This window comes from Numenius arquata, chromosome 10 (assembly GCF_964106895.1).
Source record: "Numenius arquata chromosome 10, bNumArq3.hap1.1, whole genome shotgun sequence".
Taxonomy (NCBI): Eukaryota; Metazoa; Chordata; class Aves; order Charadriiformes; family Scolopacidae; genus Numenius; species Numenius arquata.
This window is the reverse complement of record NC_133585.1, coordinates 12,551,224-12,566,575: the sequence shown is the minus strand read 5'-3', so window position 1 is coordinate 12,566,575 and position 15,352 is coordinate 12,551,224. Positions and strand designations below refer to the sequence as shown.

At 35.4% G+C, this 15,352-nt stretch overlaps 1 protein-coding gene across 4 annotated transcripts in view; it reads left to right on the top strand.

The window, feature by feature from the left end:
* LDB3 (LIM domain binding 3) overlaps positions 1-15,352 on the top strand; it is a 129,312-nt gene that overhangs the window by 90,390 nt on the left and 23,570 nt on the right. For 2 of the 4 annotated variants that reach the window (XM_074154296.1, XM_074154295.1), the window contains 4 exons: positions 3,741-3,776; positions 9,972-10,136; positions 11,775-11,882; positions 14,655-14,702. In XM_074154296.1, coding sequence (XP_074010397.1) covers positions 3,741-3,776; positions 9,972-10,136; positions 11,775-11,882; positions 14,655-14,702 — 357 coding nt within the window. The remainder of the gene's footprint in view (positions 1-3,740; positions 3,777-9,971; positions 10,137-11,774; positions 11,883-14,654; positions 14,703-15,352) is intronic. The other 2 variants (XM_074154298.1, XM_074154297.1) reach the window with 1 other exon arrangement.

Genomic DNA, 15,352 nt, shown 5'->3' with positions numbered 1-15,352 from the left:
CCTTTGACACAAAAATGCTTGGCAATATCTTATGCCTTTGACACAAAACTGCTTTTGAAATAGCTTTCACACAACTTCACTCCCAGACACCCAATAAGAATTTTTTTAAAATTTATTTTGACTTCTACTTCTGAAATGAAATTTTATTTGTAGGCAAATATGTGCATGTAAATATAAGTACATGTTATGATGAAAGCTATTTTAAGTCTAATAAGGACAAGTCCTTCAAATCCACAGTATACTACTAGAAAAACAGAATTCTTAATTTCAATAGATATAGACCCTAATAATCTGTAAGCATTAATAACTATTTCCTCTTTGAAAAAAAGCTACTGTATATATATCTGTCAGGTTCTCTAAAAGACTATTAGATATCAATACAGGAAAATACTTATAAACTGAATACTAATATTTATTGAAAGATCCATAATCTCTTATTAAACAGGGTGATTTTATCTTTTCATATAGTTGGGATTCAGGAGAGCTTATTTCAGTTCTTTTCCCTACTGTGAACTCTCTATTTGACCATGAGCGATTCTATTAGGTTTTAGTTAAGTTTCATTCCTCATTGGTAAAATGAGAAAAGTAGTCTTGCTCCATAAGAATGTGGAGAAAAAAAAATTAGAGTATTCACTTATTGCTTCGGTACTGAAAGACAGAGAAAAGCTGAAGGACTGCGTGGTCTCTTGGAATGCCTCGTGTTCCTTATGTCATCAGATCTTCATTACAGATTAAATGATTCTCTCTCTACAATGCTTTAATGGGACAGAGAGGAGCTATTCAAGACAGAGAGAAGGTATATGGAAGGTGCACAAGCTCCACATCTCAGGTTGCCTGTTACATGTACATGTTTGGTTAGGAATCTTTTACATTTGGTTTCCAAAACTAAAACAGAATGTATTGGAATACTGGACAGTATTCCAGTGTCTAGTACGTACAGTTTGTATTCAACAGAATCATTTATTGGAAAGTCTCTGAAGTTTCTTCAGTCTCTTTTTAGGATCCTATAGCACACACAAGCTTGGCTTGCAAATGAATTTTACATTTCATTACTCCAACTATTATAATTCTTGCTAGTGTGTGAGAGGGAAAGATTATTTCTATCACTTCAATCACCCTGTCTTTATGACCACATCATGTAGCATATTTTTATGGGAAGGAAACACTTCACAATTTCCATTGTATAATATACTGTATAATTGGGAGGACAGTATATTGCATAAATAAACCTTGTTTGAGAGATGTCCTATGTTTAATAAAATCTGTGAGAGTTGCACTATTCTCTCAGAACAGTGACCATTGACCAAGGCCCTTCTATCAAAAGCCATTTCAGCTGGGGACTAAAAAGGCTGCAGACAAAAAAAACCCATTAATATCAAATCTCTCCCAGAAAACAGACAGTCGTGGGTAGTAGTTTTGAGCTATTTGAGCTGCCTGTGTAGCCACAGCGATACAAACTGCTCATAAAATTCTGAGCCAAATTCTTTCATGTTGTGAAGGTATCGACTTCACTAAGCCTGCCCCAGGGATATATTTGACTCAAAAGTAAAATTAATTTTGCTTTTAGTTAGCAAAAAGTGTTTGATTGTAAAGGCTGGAAATCCAATAGTCTGTTCCTCAAAAGGCAAGTATTGCCAATAAGAGACACATCTGATCTTGAGCCTTTCTCACTGTTAGCCAGCCAGGAATTACTCCTGTTGACTAGGAAGAGAAATAGCTCCTGGAAGCAAAACCATGAAGAAGTATTGTGTGCCTTTGAGCTCATCTTTCCCTTTACTTTCTGCCTTTTCCTTTGTTTTATTCTGTGGAAGTATGTTTACTATACTTCTCTCTCTCTTCTTAACCTTCACAATTCCCCTGCCATCGTCCCTCAAACTTATCCTGTACTTGTACGCTCATGGAAAAAGCTTTCATGAAATCCCAACCTTAAAGTCAAGTGACGTTTTTCTGCGTTCCGTAGTACAGCCACAGCTAGTGGAGCAGAAACGCTTAGATCAGGTTAAGAGTAACAACAGAGGCCTAACGCTGCTTCTGCCTGCCCTTTGGTCTCGACTGGCTCTTCTCATAGAAAATTTGGTAACACTGGAAATAAACAATGCTTTATTCTTTTCAGGCTGTGACTGTGGTTTTTTTTTAATGCCCTCGCATGATTATGGCTGTCGGCACACTAACGCTTCCCCCGGCCACACGCACAGTTTCTAACCCATCCTCCTCTACCTTGTTTCATCCTGGCTGTCCTGTACCTGATGTTCCGGTGAACTCACGGCTTGGTTACCATAAAGATAGTGTTTGGTTTCTCATTGCTTTAGAGTGGTGAACCAATTGATTTTCTTCAGGTATTGACTTTCAAGACAAGTTCTTCTATTCTGACCACTGTAACACTCTAGTCAAACAGCCACATCTGAGGGTCATTTCAGAGCCACTTCTGGGTTTGAAAATCTGGCTTCAATTCATATGTTTTAGGCGTCACGTTTTAGTTAGAGGTTTTAAAAATTGGTAGAGAACACCGATGCCCAAACCTTTGCTGATGTAAACTGGATTGTTTTTATAATTTTATTGGAGCTAAACTAAAGAGAGTATGTGACTGTACGTATATATGTATGTATACATACATAAACACAGAGATAAATGTATGAGCTACTAATAATAATGTGGAAAATATTAAGAATAGGCTTCCAAACATAATATAAGATAATGACTGGAGCCCAACAAACCCATGTAAATAAATAATGTATTCCTTTTTTTGAAGGACTTTTCAGAAAGCAGGTTCAGTTGGGTAAATGAGGACGTTTGCTTTGTGTCTTGTAATTTTAGATCCCAGTTAAGAAAAATGTTCTCATTTGTCATATTTCAACTTTAAACGTGTGGAAATTCCAGCACAATTCCTTAAACAGGAAAGGATGCAACGACCCACCAAATTGCTAAATACTGAGATTATCTCAATTACTTAACTTAATTGGATTGCGAATTTAGGAGTCTAAGGCTAAAAGATTCTATTCTTTATGAAAATATCTATGTCTTAATTTCTTACACAGATACACAATTGCATGCACTTGAACTGATCAGTTATTTTATAAGCCTTTATGTCTGTTTACAGAATAACAGCCTAATTCTCTATCACTCAAATTGAGGCTGATTCACTCCTCACCTCAGTGAAGGAATGATTTAACTTGTTTCTAATCCAACTTGGACTGAGAAAACTAGTACTTACTTGGGTGACACAGAGTTTTTAAATGATGCCAGACATATAATCCATCTTAGAAGAGTCTTTGTTAAACTTATTTAACTGCTTATACTTCAAAATATTGGATCCTTGCAGACTGCCCAAGTCTGATTATTTTTACTGCTTGGAGTTGGCATCAGAATATGCTCTGCTGGAATATTCTTGAATTTTTTTCTTAAGAGGGAACTTATTAAAGCCAAAACTATGCCTGAAATTACAAATTAGATATTGTATATATAACTGTTAATATTCCTTCATTTTACTTTAATATTGAATAAAAGTTGTTTGCAACTGTGAAGCAGCATACAGTAAAATTGCATATTTGGTGGGTTTCAGTTGGAGAGCTGAAGAAGTTTCTCACAACTATATTTATGAGCAACCACTCTAGGATGCTTTTTGCAACCAAACATTTCACATCAACCCATCTTCTTTCTCCCTGTTTTTTTTTATTTATTTATTTTTGCCACCACTGGCCATTGCAACCACTTTATTCATACTGTATCCCCTCCTTTCACAGAGACAAGGAAAATGTTGCAGCAGCATCAGAAAACAGGTAATGTTTGTGGTGTGTGTTTGGCTTCCCTCCTACTCAGAGTTTACTTCCACTTTCCTCATATTGTTCTTACCTCAAAAACATGAAATTTCTATGCTGTTTGAGCAGATGATAAATGTAGAGGTTTCAACAAAGTGGGTTTGTCAGACTTTTCTTTCTAATGTAGACTTTAAAAAGCTCTGTGAGATGGGGTAAGCAGGGATCGTGTTTCTCAGAACTTATTAACCTGAAAATAAGCAGCTTTTATCAAATGTTCTTAAAATGGAATATTGTAGTTTTGTGTTGGAGTTTTAAGGGCTATTTCCATTTTAAACTTTGTCCAGATTGTTCAAGATTGTTTTAAAAATCTAAATATTATTCTTTCATATCTTGATTGATCCCCGATGGGTTATGAGGTTCAAAACCTAGTAACTCTGTAAGTTCTTTCATTTCAAAAGTTGTTTCGTCCCAAAGAATCTCAGCACATTTTGCAGTTACATATAGAAATTCATTGTTTTCTATTAGTTCATATACTAAAACACACAAGTACTGTAACACAGGCACTTCTTGAGTAAATCTGACCAATTGTTTAATGAAGCAAAGAAATGCCTCTTATTAGTTTGTCATTAAAAGAATTCTGTTTCACTACTTTCCTCTTTCTTGTTGATTCCTGCAACCACTTTTTATTTTTGGTGGTTGGATTTTTTTTTTATGACAGAGTGAAAATCCAAGTGCAAGTACTATCATTATTAGTGACAATGCAATGGCGACTGGCACTTGGACCAGTAGGGAAAATGGATTTTGATTTTTAAATTAATTATGTCAATAGAATGAAATAAACCCCCAATTCCTGCATAATAACTGTATGTAAATTAAATTGAAAAAACAAGTAACATGAGTTAGCATTTCACTAGCAGTTTCATTTGTGTAAAATCATCTACAGGACTATGCAGCTGCTACACTGAAATCTCTCTTTTGTATTTATTTTTTTATTTTATTTTACCAGGAACAATTTCTGATGTATGACCGGTGTTAGTGTCATACTGCATTGCTTTAATCATGCACGGTTTGTCACACCATAGCTTTTTTCCACCTCCATTATCATCACAGCTCTGCTATATGTCTTATTTTGATATTCCTGGCAATATGGTTTACAGATTTAACACAAGGTACCTTTTTTAATTCTTATAAGCCTTTCCTGGTCTTAAAGCGTTAATAAACTAATAAACTGTCAAGATTTTTCATGACTTCAGCTGCAATATCATGATGATCTCCTATGGCATACGGAATTTGGGGATACAGAAAGAAGACACTGTATATTTACAGATATAAATCTTCTTCCAGGAAAAAGAAAAGACAGAAAGATAAAGCCTTCGTTATTAAACCTAGACTTAACTTGATCTTTCAGTTATGAGGTTCAGCACTTTTAGGTTTGGTTTTTTGTTATTTTTTGACGGCTTTACTTCATATAAATAATAACTGCTGACTTAAAGGGCCAGATATCAGCATTCTAAAATGCTGCTTTATTTGGTGTGTAAGCACATGTACCTCTGAAAACTAAAAAACTGAACAAACCTTTTTCTGTTAAACCGCCAGCTGTTTCTGCAGTTGGGATTCTGTCTCTCTCTCAAGTACCTGCTCTTACCTAGGAAATTGGTGACATAATAAATACCTCATTTACAAATCCCCTTGTAATCTTTGTTACCCAGGCCTACAGCTACTACACATGCGCCACAGTATGTGACTTCAAGTATATGGCATCCTCCTAAATCATTCGCCATGGATGCCAACACTGACAATGCTAAGCCAGTGGCCTCCAAGGGCTCTGTGAGGCTTGGAGCGGGCACAAGTCAGAGGGGGGCCAGTTTCATCACTACTGGCCAGAAAGTCCCTCTTACTTCATCCAGTAATCGAAGGTACACGGTGATGTGTAACTGCATAACTGACCCGGTTTGGAGCTTTGGAATGGTTTGGTAATAACAACCTCTAACTCCTTCAGACAGAAATGCCAGTTGCCTAGGAGGCGGATATCCAAGTTCTACACATTCCAGCAACTTCTAGTTCATGTGGGTTTTACGTTTTAAGTGTCAATCTTAAGGGTCTCATCTACAATATAGAGACAACAGTCATTAAGCAACTTCTGCAGAGAAGCAGCAGCTGATACTATTCACTGTATTTCTACAAACATTCCCATGTTCAACTGCAAAGCTCTTCCACTTTGTATCTTTCTCTAAACACCTTCTCCAGGAATTTTTTCTACAAATGCTACAATAAGAGATAATTTTTGCCTATTCGTTTCTATTTTTGTTCCCTATGTTTTCAATTCTTTACAAGAGATCTGTTGAAGGTTTTGAAACAAAAAGAAACTTCACGCACTACATAAGGGAGACTAAGTACTGCTTTAATAATCCACTTGTAGTGGTTGTTACCTGGAGAGAAAGTCTCCTAACGTAGGACCTTACTGAGAGAAAGAAGTATAATCTGCATTCATTTTTTAAACGTTAGTGTGTTTGTTGCTGTGTTTTCTCATTATGGTTGTTAACCATTATTATCCTCTTAACCTTTACTGATCTGTGTTCATGAGTGAAAATCAGCTGAGAAGAGATACGTGTGTTTATCATCCATGTAACTTACTCACATTGTACACTTTATGTTTATTTGTTACCACAAATATGGAGATGTTTGAGAACATCCATTTCCTTTGATTTTTCCTAAAAATGCAAAATACTGTAAAGATGAAAAGTGTACAGGATAACTGTATTTTTAAAAAAAAAAAACAACAAAAACCTCTGTAACGTATGTAATAATGAAGCTGTTATAACAGATGATCTATTTCATAAAGCAGCATTCATATTTATCAGTTCTTAAAATGCTTCTGCATCTGAAGAACTAAAAAAAAACCTGGAAAATCTAGGAAGGAGGCAATTTGAGAAAAAAAAAGTTATTTTATTTGAATATCTAACTAAAATTACTTAAAATTTATAGTTGTTAAAGTAAAAACAGTCAAGTTAGTCTGAGTTCTTTCTATAAAACTGAGTGGAGAATTAGTTACCAACTGCCTATAACTTATGTAACCAGATCACCCTGGTTCTATCTACTTCAATTATGTTTATGCCAATTCCTTGCTCTGTTAATTGCTGTACTTTGCTCTGCAGGAAGGCGATCGAGCATCTAACATTTAATCACATTAAAAATAACTATTACAAACAGCATGCAAGATAAAACTTGTTTGTATTTCTTTTAAATTTTATAAGGTATTCCAGTATATTTGCATTTATTTTCTTTATATATGTCTGTCCAGTTCAAATCTGTCTCCACACAGGTCCATGTCCACACGTATTATTATCTTTTTTTCTTTCTTTCTTTCTTTCTTGTAAATATATATCACTGAGTACGTGTTTTGGTTGATGTTTTGGAGATTGTTATAACAATTAAGTAACTTCACTGTTTTCTTTTATTCAAAGTATGAAGTCTTGATTCTTTTGGAATCTGTAGCCAATTCCCTTTCACATCGGTGAAAATAGAAAGAGAAAATAGGTGAAATCCTAGTTTGTATTTGTTTTTAGGATGTGTATTAAGTTCCATTTTCATGCGCGGACACTTCCAGTCCTTTTGTGTTTGCCAAATCAAAGATGTGTAATACTAAATTTTGACTCGACACCTTTTAATGTTACAATTCCAGTATCCACTGTTGCACAGGGTGAAAAAAAAAATCCTGCGAGTATTAAAACCGAGTAACAGACTAGCTCACAACCCATAGCTGTGATATACAGCTAGTCTGCTACACAGTCTATGTAATTGATACTCTATTAGTTAAGCGGAAGAATTTATGTCATAATGCAAATGCATCAAGATGGAAACACTGCTCTGAAGGTCAAATGCATAATATGATGGACAAACTGTGGCAAAACTTTTGGCGTAATGATTTGAAAACCAGAATTGCATACAGGATGAGTATTTTCAGGAGCTCGCTTGTTACGTCTATGATTGCAGATGAAGCTCATAAGGGAGAAAATACTGATTTTCTGCTTTTATCGTGGGTTACATTCAACTTTGAAATTGCTGGGCGTAACAATGACGCTTCCATTTCAGCTAATCAAACAGTAAAATATCCAGCTGAAATAAGACACCATCATTTAGACTATTAAACCATACAAGAAAGCGGAGAAGAGGAGGAGGAGGATGGGGAAATGGGACAGTCCCTTGAAGAGTAATGGCTATCACGAATTCTGAAGTACCAAGCCCTCCTTCTAGGTCCTAAGGAGTGTAACTTGTTGAATCAGTGGTTCTGAGAAAAGCAAAAGAAAATACTAGAGAGAATGGCTGAAAGACAGAGAAAATAATTGCGTAATGACAAATTTGCATAGGAAAAAAAGCTGAGAGAAAGAATGTTTGAGAGCTAAGATTTGACTGAAAAACAGTCATGGAACTGTAAGCATTCTTTTGTTATCTGAGACTTACTGTGCTCAGGAAAGAATATTTTGGGCATTCTTTGTATATTGCACAAGAGAATCGATGAATTCCATCACCCTTATAGGAGTCATTTGTCAGAACCCAGAGACGTGGCATGTACTTGTGAGTTAGGTGAAAAGAAGTAAAAATATATCCATTATGTTCTTGTACCATTGCTCATGGACAAGACAACTATGTCACGTACAGTAATGCTCTGATTTTAAAAAAAAAAAAAAAAAGTATTAAAATAACTACTAAAGAAAATGAATCTACAGCATAATAATATGGCATCAAAAAAAAAAGTCCCTTATGCCTGAGGGGCATATGCTTATATTGTCACTGAAGTTTGTGCCCCAAAACAGTACAATAATCTGAAAAATCAAATGGTATTTAGTCATTTCGCAGTGGCTTATTTGTTCTGTGGATAATAATTAATAAAATCCACAGTAAAATCTGCCTAAACACAAAATTAAGCTTTTGCCTTGCCTTGTTTCTCCTCTTCTCCGCCCCCCCTTAATTTTAAATGACCTAGTGATTTTTAAGTTTATTGAAAAGTGAATAATGAATGTAGATATTATCTTGTTGATATAAAGTTCATTGAAACAGTCAGCAAAGAACTTGAATCTTGCAAGTCCCTTTGATGTAAGAGCTAGTGGAAGACAACAAACTTCACCTCCCAAATGACTGGTTCGTTTCTTAGCAGTGGGTGGCTTTCACTAAACTATCTTGCAAAGCTGTCTAATAGGTAACTTTGCCTCATTTGTCTGTCTGTAAGAGGCAAGTAACACTTTCCAAATTTGAGGGGGGCTGTAAGGCTGAAATATGTTAATGAGCACTGGATGCTCTTGTAGCAGGTGATGAAAGACACTAGTAGTTCAGTAAGTTACTAAAATGGCCACAGGATACGAGATGAGATTTTTAAAAATTATTTTTATTCATTTCAATGAATCTATTGTGCAATAAAATAAAGAGAAAATGAATTAAATGTTAATATCTCTCTGCTCCGTGTTATTTGTGCCACAATAGCACAAGAGGGCCACAAGGGTAACAACTTATGCTCATCACCCAAGTGGTTTTAAAACTGGTATAGTAAAACTTCATGCTACGTCTTCCCCTTGTATTTTGTATAGTGTTCTATGTGTAAAAAGGCATCTTATTGTTTGATGGGTTGGCCAGTGTAATGTAAGGTGAATTTAGGTCAGAGATGAATGGACTGCTTTTAAACATCTTTCCACTACCAGGATTGCAAAAAACTGATTAAAACCAACACAAAACTGTGCTGACTTTATTTCTAGATTATCAGAACTTGCAGGAAACCTGCTGATGCAAGACTATGATAATATCCTGTAAATTGTTTTTCTTCATCAAATTAAAAAGTTTGCTCCTAACATAAATTTCAGCTCCAGGAGTCGATATTGGGTGAAATTTATCCAAGCTCAAAGAGTTTGTGACAGGCTCTTTGCAACCATTTAAGTACTGCCTGCCACGTGTCCTACCAGTGGCTTCAGTGGGAGCAGGACTTAAGTGAGAAGGATAAATTTCAGTCAAGCAGGACCAAAACTGCATTAAAGTCTTAACTGCACATCCAAAAAGGCCTAACAAATGCCTTTTTTTTTTCTTTGCATAATTGTGCTTTTCCCTCAGTAACACAGCCTGCTACTATGTTTGCAACTTCAGGTTCAAACATAGTAGGTTTTATGCTCTACACTTAAATATGCACCTTCTTAAGATGCTTCTTGTTTTATTTAATTTAACTCTAATTAGTACCCCCGTTGAGCATGCTCCGGTGTCTACCAGTTCTGCCTCTGCTCCTGCACCACACGCTTCAGCACATCAGCCTGCTACTGCTGCTCAAAACACAGCCAGTCTGATGACACCACCAGCAGCCACCTCAGTAGCGCAAGAGTCTTTCTCATCCTCCTTCCAAAGGTAATGCTTCGTTGCTTTGTCCTTTCACAGATACAGCCCTGTATGGCTCTGGAAATGCTACATACACATTCTTAACTTAAGAATGTAGTATGTAAAAGCTGTAACCTATTTTATATGCTTTTATATACTTTGGTGTGGTTTCTTATTTTGAAGTATGTTGTTCATGTTTGCAAAGAATTTGCAAAATAAAACTCCCCTAAAAATGTAGCTTTAAGTCTGCAGTACAGTTTGCTTTTTCAGAAAGCAAGTCTAGGGTTAAAATTAGAGAAGTTTTTTCACCACTTGTAATAAAATAGAAAAACAAGTCCTCATAATAGTTACAGTGGTTGGATAAAGGGTCTTTTAATAGTGTTTCTGCAGTATGACATGACATGGAAAACTATAAAATGCCATTCACTCATGTGATTGAGCTTACCATATCACAGCAGATGTCAGTAAAACCTGGTGGACAATAAGCAATATGTCAATAAAACCACACATTTGATAATTGACTTGCTCTATAAGGTATTAAGTCAATTAATTTCTATTAGATTTATCTATCTACTCCCTTTTCTCTAATTTAGAGATTTAGCTATAGATCTAAAGTGAGTTTCAAGGAGGTATGCATTCATAACACTTGTAGGAGATACAGTTTTATATTAAAAGTTGTCAGTCTGTGAAGAAACGTGTAGGATTTATACTGCTGTCAGTTACGTTACAGTGATTTTGGAGATAGTTAAGAGTGAATTCCTTTGGTGCATATTTTCTTTTCTCTTTGGTTTTTTGCTACACAAACGTTCCAAAAAGATGTATATTTTAGCATGCTTTAAAAATCCAAGGAAAACCACACTTAGAGTAACGTAAACTACTTTAAATAATTGAGACCTAAGATGTAGTCTGTCATACCTTAGATTTGTATATGGAATTGGAAATATTCTCTTGGCTCTATTTCTTGTTTAATTTTTGCTAGTTGACTTATTTATGTATACAAACTACTCAAGTTCTCACTTTAGTCAGTTTTTACCTAACCATCATCTACCTGGCTCCAGTGTTTTTATTCCAGTGCAAGAAAATCAATCATCCAGCCAGCAAAGGAGGTTTGAATAAGGTATTATTCTGTAATTCATAACTGTGCTGTAAGGTCCTTCTTCATGAAATAATGACATGGTTTAAGTAATTTTTATCCTTCAGTTGAAACTGTAACATGAAGAAAATGGATTATCTAATACGTGCTTAAAAAATAAATGCCTCTACTAAACTAATCATGCCGATGACTTGTGTTTTAAATAGGAAAATCTTTTATCTGGTACTGCTTGCATATTAAAAAATTTAGCTTGAATTCAGACTCAAACATCTTCAGATCTTGCCATAAAACACGTATTGTTGACAGAAGTCCTGTCCTGAAATTCTGTCTGTCTTAGTTATTGGTAGACTCTGATTTTAAGATTTTTACATAATGTGTGCATTTTGTCTTGTGTTCTGTAGGAATGTGCTTGGTTGTGCTATTCTGTAAGTCTGCAGATGTAAGCTACAGAAAACCTGTTCCTGGTAACTCTGCAGGAGTTCTCCTGTATCTGAACTCCGACAAACTTGATTCTGATGTCACTATTTTTGTCCTTGTTAAATTATTTTGTCCATGCTTTCATGTGTCTTCTGCAGAGTCCATGCAGCCCCCAGCTCTCTTTCACAGCCTAAGCCTTTCCATGGGTCCAAGAACATGTCCTTAGCAGCTTCCACTATTTCATCTGCTATCTCATCTCAGTCTAGGTATATCTGTAAAGCTCTCTTCTTTTTCTTTTAACATAATTTGGTTTTATTCTGTATTACTCTCTCTCGTTTAAGGTTTTCAGCTTCTTAAGAGATTGGCTTGGCAGAGACTATTTGAAAAGCATGATGTATTTAAAGGAATAGCTTTCTTGCTTATCTTTAACACTAAAACTGAGCTAGGAAACACCTAAGTTTTAGATTTAGGATATGTCACCAAAAGATCCTTTCAGAACAAAGGTATTTCAGTTGGTTTGTGCTGGTTTTGCCATCTTAAAATGAAAATATTTGTCTGGTGACACTGGGTGAGAATGACAGACTTTCTTTTTTTTTCTTGGTGAAAACACAGGATCACAGACCTTCTTTTATTATGCTCTTAATCATGACTAATAAAAGACCACTGACAGGGAAAGGTAGCATCCATCACTAGAACTAGAGAATGCTGCTGTACTGCCTCACTGATAAGCCTTTTCATTGCTTTCATTAACACTTTGTCAAAAGTAACAGAATAAAGCAGTAGATTTTAAGATTAATTATCTGAACACAATCTTCAGAAATAAGGAAAAACTGAATCAGCAGCACATTTGAGATTACTATTATCCATGTCTCTCTTATCTTGATACAAAAAGGTAGTTAGGAATCACCCAAAGGTGATGTTTGAAATGAACAAAGTGTACAAGTTTGAAGACTACACATCAAGAACTATAATGATCTTTCTCAAGAGTAATCATAGAAAACAGCAGTTAAGTGCTAGGCATAGGTACGTACTTGAAAGCTTTGGTTTGGCTATTGGTTGGCTTCACATCACTGAAACCAATGCAAAAATGAAATAGCTACAGAACAGAAGATCAGAAGAGTTCTGAATTTTAGGCTGTAAGCATGGCTGTTTACAGCCATGGGAATTACCTAGGGGATGCAATTCCTGCATGGAGCTGATAAAACATAAGAAATAAAATTAACTGCTGATGTAGTTCTATTTATTTGGGTGGAAGTACACTACTTTCAATTTAATTATGGGTACAAGAAGGTACCCACATAGGTACAAGAAGCAAACTGGTTTTGGAGGGCTGTGTTGCTGCTGAAATAGGTTCTTTATCTTTGTGAACTACTTCCATGTTTATTTTAAAACCTGTCATGTATTATATTTTAACATAAGGGACTAAGACTGGCTTCTAAATTAATTTTTAATTCAAATTTTTGAGCATCTGATAGTTTCCATTTGGAAACCAAGCAATGCATTAGCATGCAAAAATACAGACTTACAAATCCAGTTTCAGCTTGACATGGACCATTGGAGCATTGCAGCATTTCATATGATTTTAGTTAAAAATAAAGTATGGATGACCTTAGTTACAACAGTATCCCCATCCTGTAAAACACGCTCAGGTAGAATGCGGCTGAGATTTTATGACCATTGTTCCAGTGTTTGTTGGTTGTTTTTCTTCCTTCTAGATGCCTTAAAAAGGTCCACCAAGAAAAAGCAGGAGAATTTCTTGATTAATGTCCTTAACTATTTAAATCTGATTTTAAACTTTGGTAGATCCAGTTCTGTAGTGATTTTGCCTTTGTGAGCAAGGCCACATGCATAACATCTAACATGAGTAAAATCTTTATAATGTTGCTAAAGAGGAATGTTTGAAGTCATTAATCCTTAACTGATTGTGTTACTCTTACTTTTAAATCTGCAATGTTATCTTACTTTTTCACTTACAATCTTACTTGCAAAGAAGAAAGCATAGCAGGAGTGTTTTAAGTAACTATGAAGCTCTTTATGTAATTGGCTATTCCATCTGGAGGGTAAAAGCAGGGCAACCAGTGAGACGGCACTGGGAATACAAAAAGAGGAGAAACGACTGAAAGAGTTGTGATTATGGTTCTGAAAGGAAGGTATAGCTTCTGTGATCCTAGGATTTTAATCCAAGCATCGTGTCTGTGGTAAAGGGAAGAAAAGCTCCTCTCCAGAAGCTAGGAAAATAACTAGCATGTGATAGGCTTCTGGTAGTTCTGGCAAATGTGGGCTGTGCTCCTCTGCGATGCCAGGTAGCCGTGCACTGCTCGGCATTTAGATGGGAGCTGTGTTCATTCTGAATCCTCTTGTTTCTCAGATTATACATTGTGCAGGCTTTTAAGTACTTTCTGTGTTTAGATAACTGAATCATTTATGTTCTGAAATGATGCTGTTTCCCCAAGGAAAAAAAAAATCTACCTGTTTACCTAAGACTCTGTTTAGTAAATGAACAGAGGAATGGTACTGCAAGGGAAAAGTTGAATGTGATGGCTTAACGTTGTTACTTCAACTACTTCCAGCCTGTCCTTCCTGTGGGTTTGTCATAGGAAACAGCTGATCTTTGGACTTTGGTTCATTTGAAGTTTGCTTTCAAGATGCAACTTAAGCTTATGACACTGACAAAAAGAAACTCGTACTTACTTTTCTGTGCTAATAGAAATAAATGGCGAATGTCAAAGCAAGCAGGCCAGTGGCTGAATTAGAATTCCACAACTAAAGAACGAGCAAAACTGGATGAAATTGACTTATGGAGCAATATACTCAGTTCATTTATTTATGTTACCATTATTCAGGTTTCACTATGATTCCTAGCTTAAATAAGATAAGCAAAATGCAATGTAATACTGATCTTATGTGATTATAATTATGTACGTTGTTTACTTTAGCACTTAAGAGCACCTTTTATTCATAAGGAAATTCACTATAGGACAAGATATCCTGATTTTCTTGGTAAATTTTTTTCAAATACAACTTTTGTCTCATTTTAGTTTCAACCGGCATTCTTCCACCTCCATCAGCTACCAGTCAAATAAGAGGTATAAAAATGTTTTGTGCAGCTACTCTACCTTAAAAGCACTTAACAAACCAGTTTATTGCTGCTATTAGGCATCTAGTGAAGTATTAACATAAAAATGAACCGCTTAGAAATATTTACTCTTTCTTTTTCTGATGACTAATAGTTTTCAGAGTCAGTATTTAATTCGCTGCCTGTCACATGCCATTGACTGCTACAGATAAATTCAGTAAGGGTGCTTTCACTGCTTTTCAAGATGCCATTGCTTCCTGTTCCATTAAAGCATCTTTGATTCTTAGTACATCTTTTTATCCTTTCTTTCTTTCTTTTTTTCTTTCTTTTAATCACACGCTATTTCCTTCTCTTCAGCAGAAATTCTGATAAATCTTTTAACTTCACTAAAACACTTAATGATCTAACGTAACACTTTATATCTCTTTGACAAGCCCCTTTTGTCTTTCTTACTGATTTTAATATGCATCACACACTTGTAAGAGTTCAGTAGTTGACTTTTTTAATTTTGCCATGATTTTGGTACTATGAATACAATTCTTGTGTATGTTGTTTTTGTTTTTTTCAACTTCATTTCCCTGAACATACAAAGAAATCTAGTGGCATGGTTTTATCATGCTAGTAACCTTGGGAATCACTTGAATTTTGAATAACCATTTT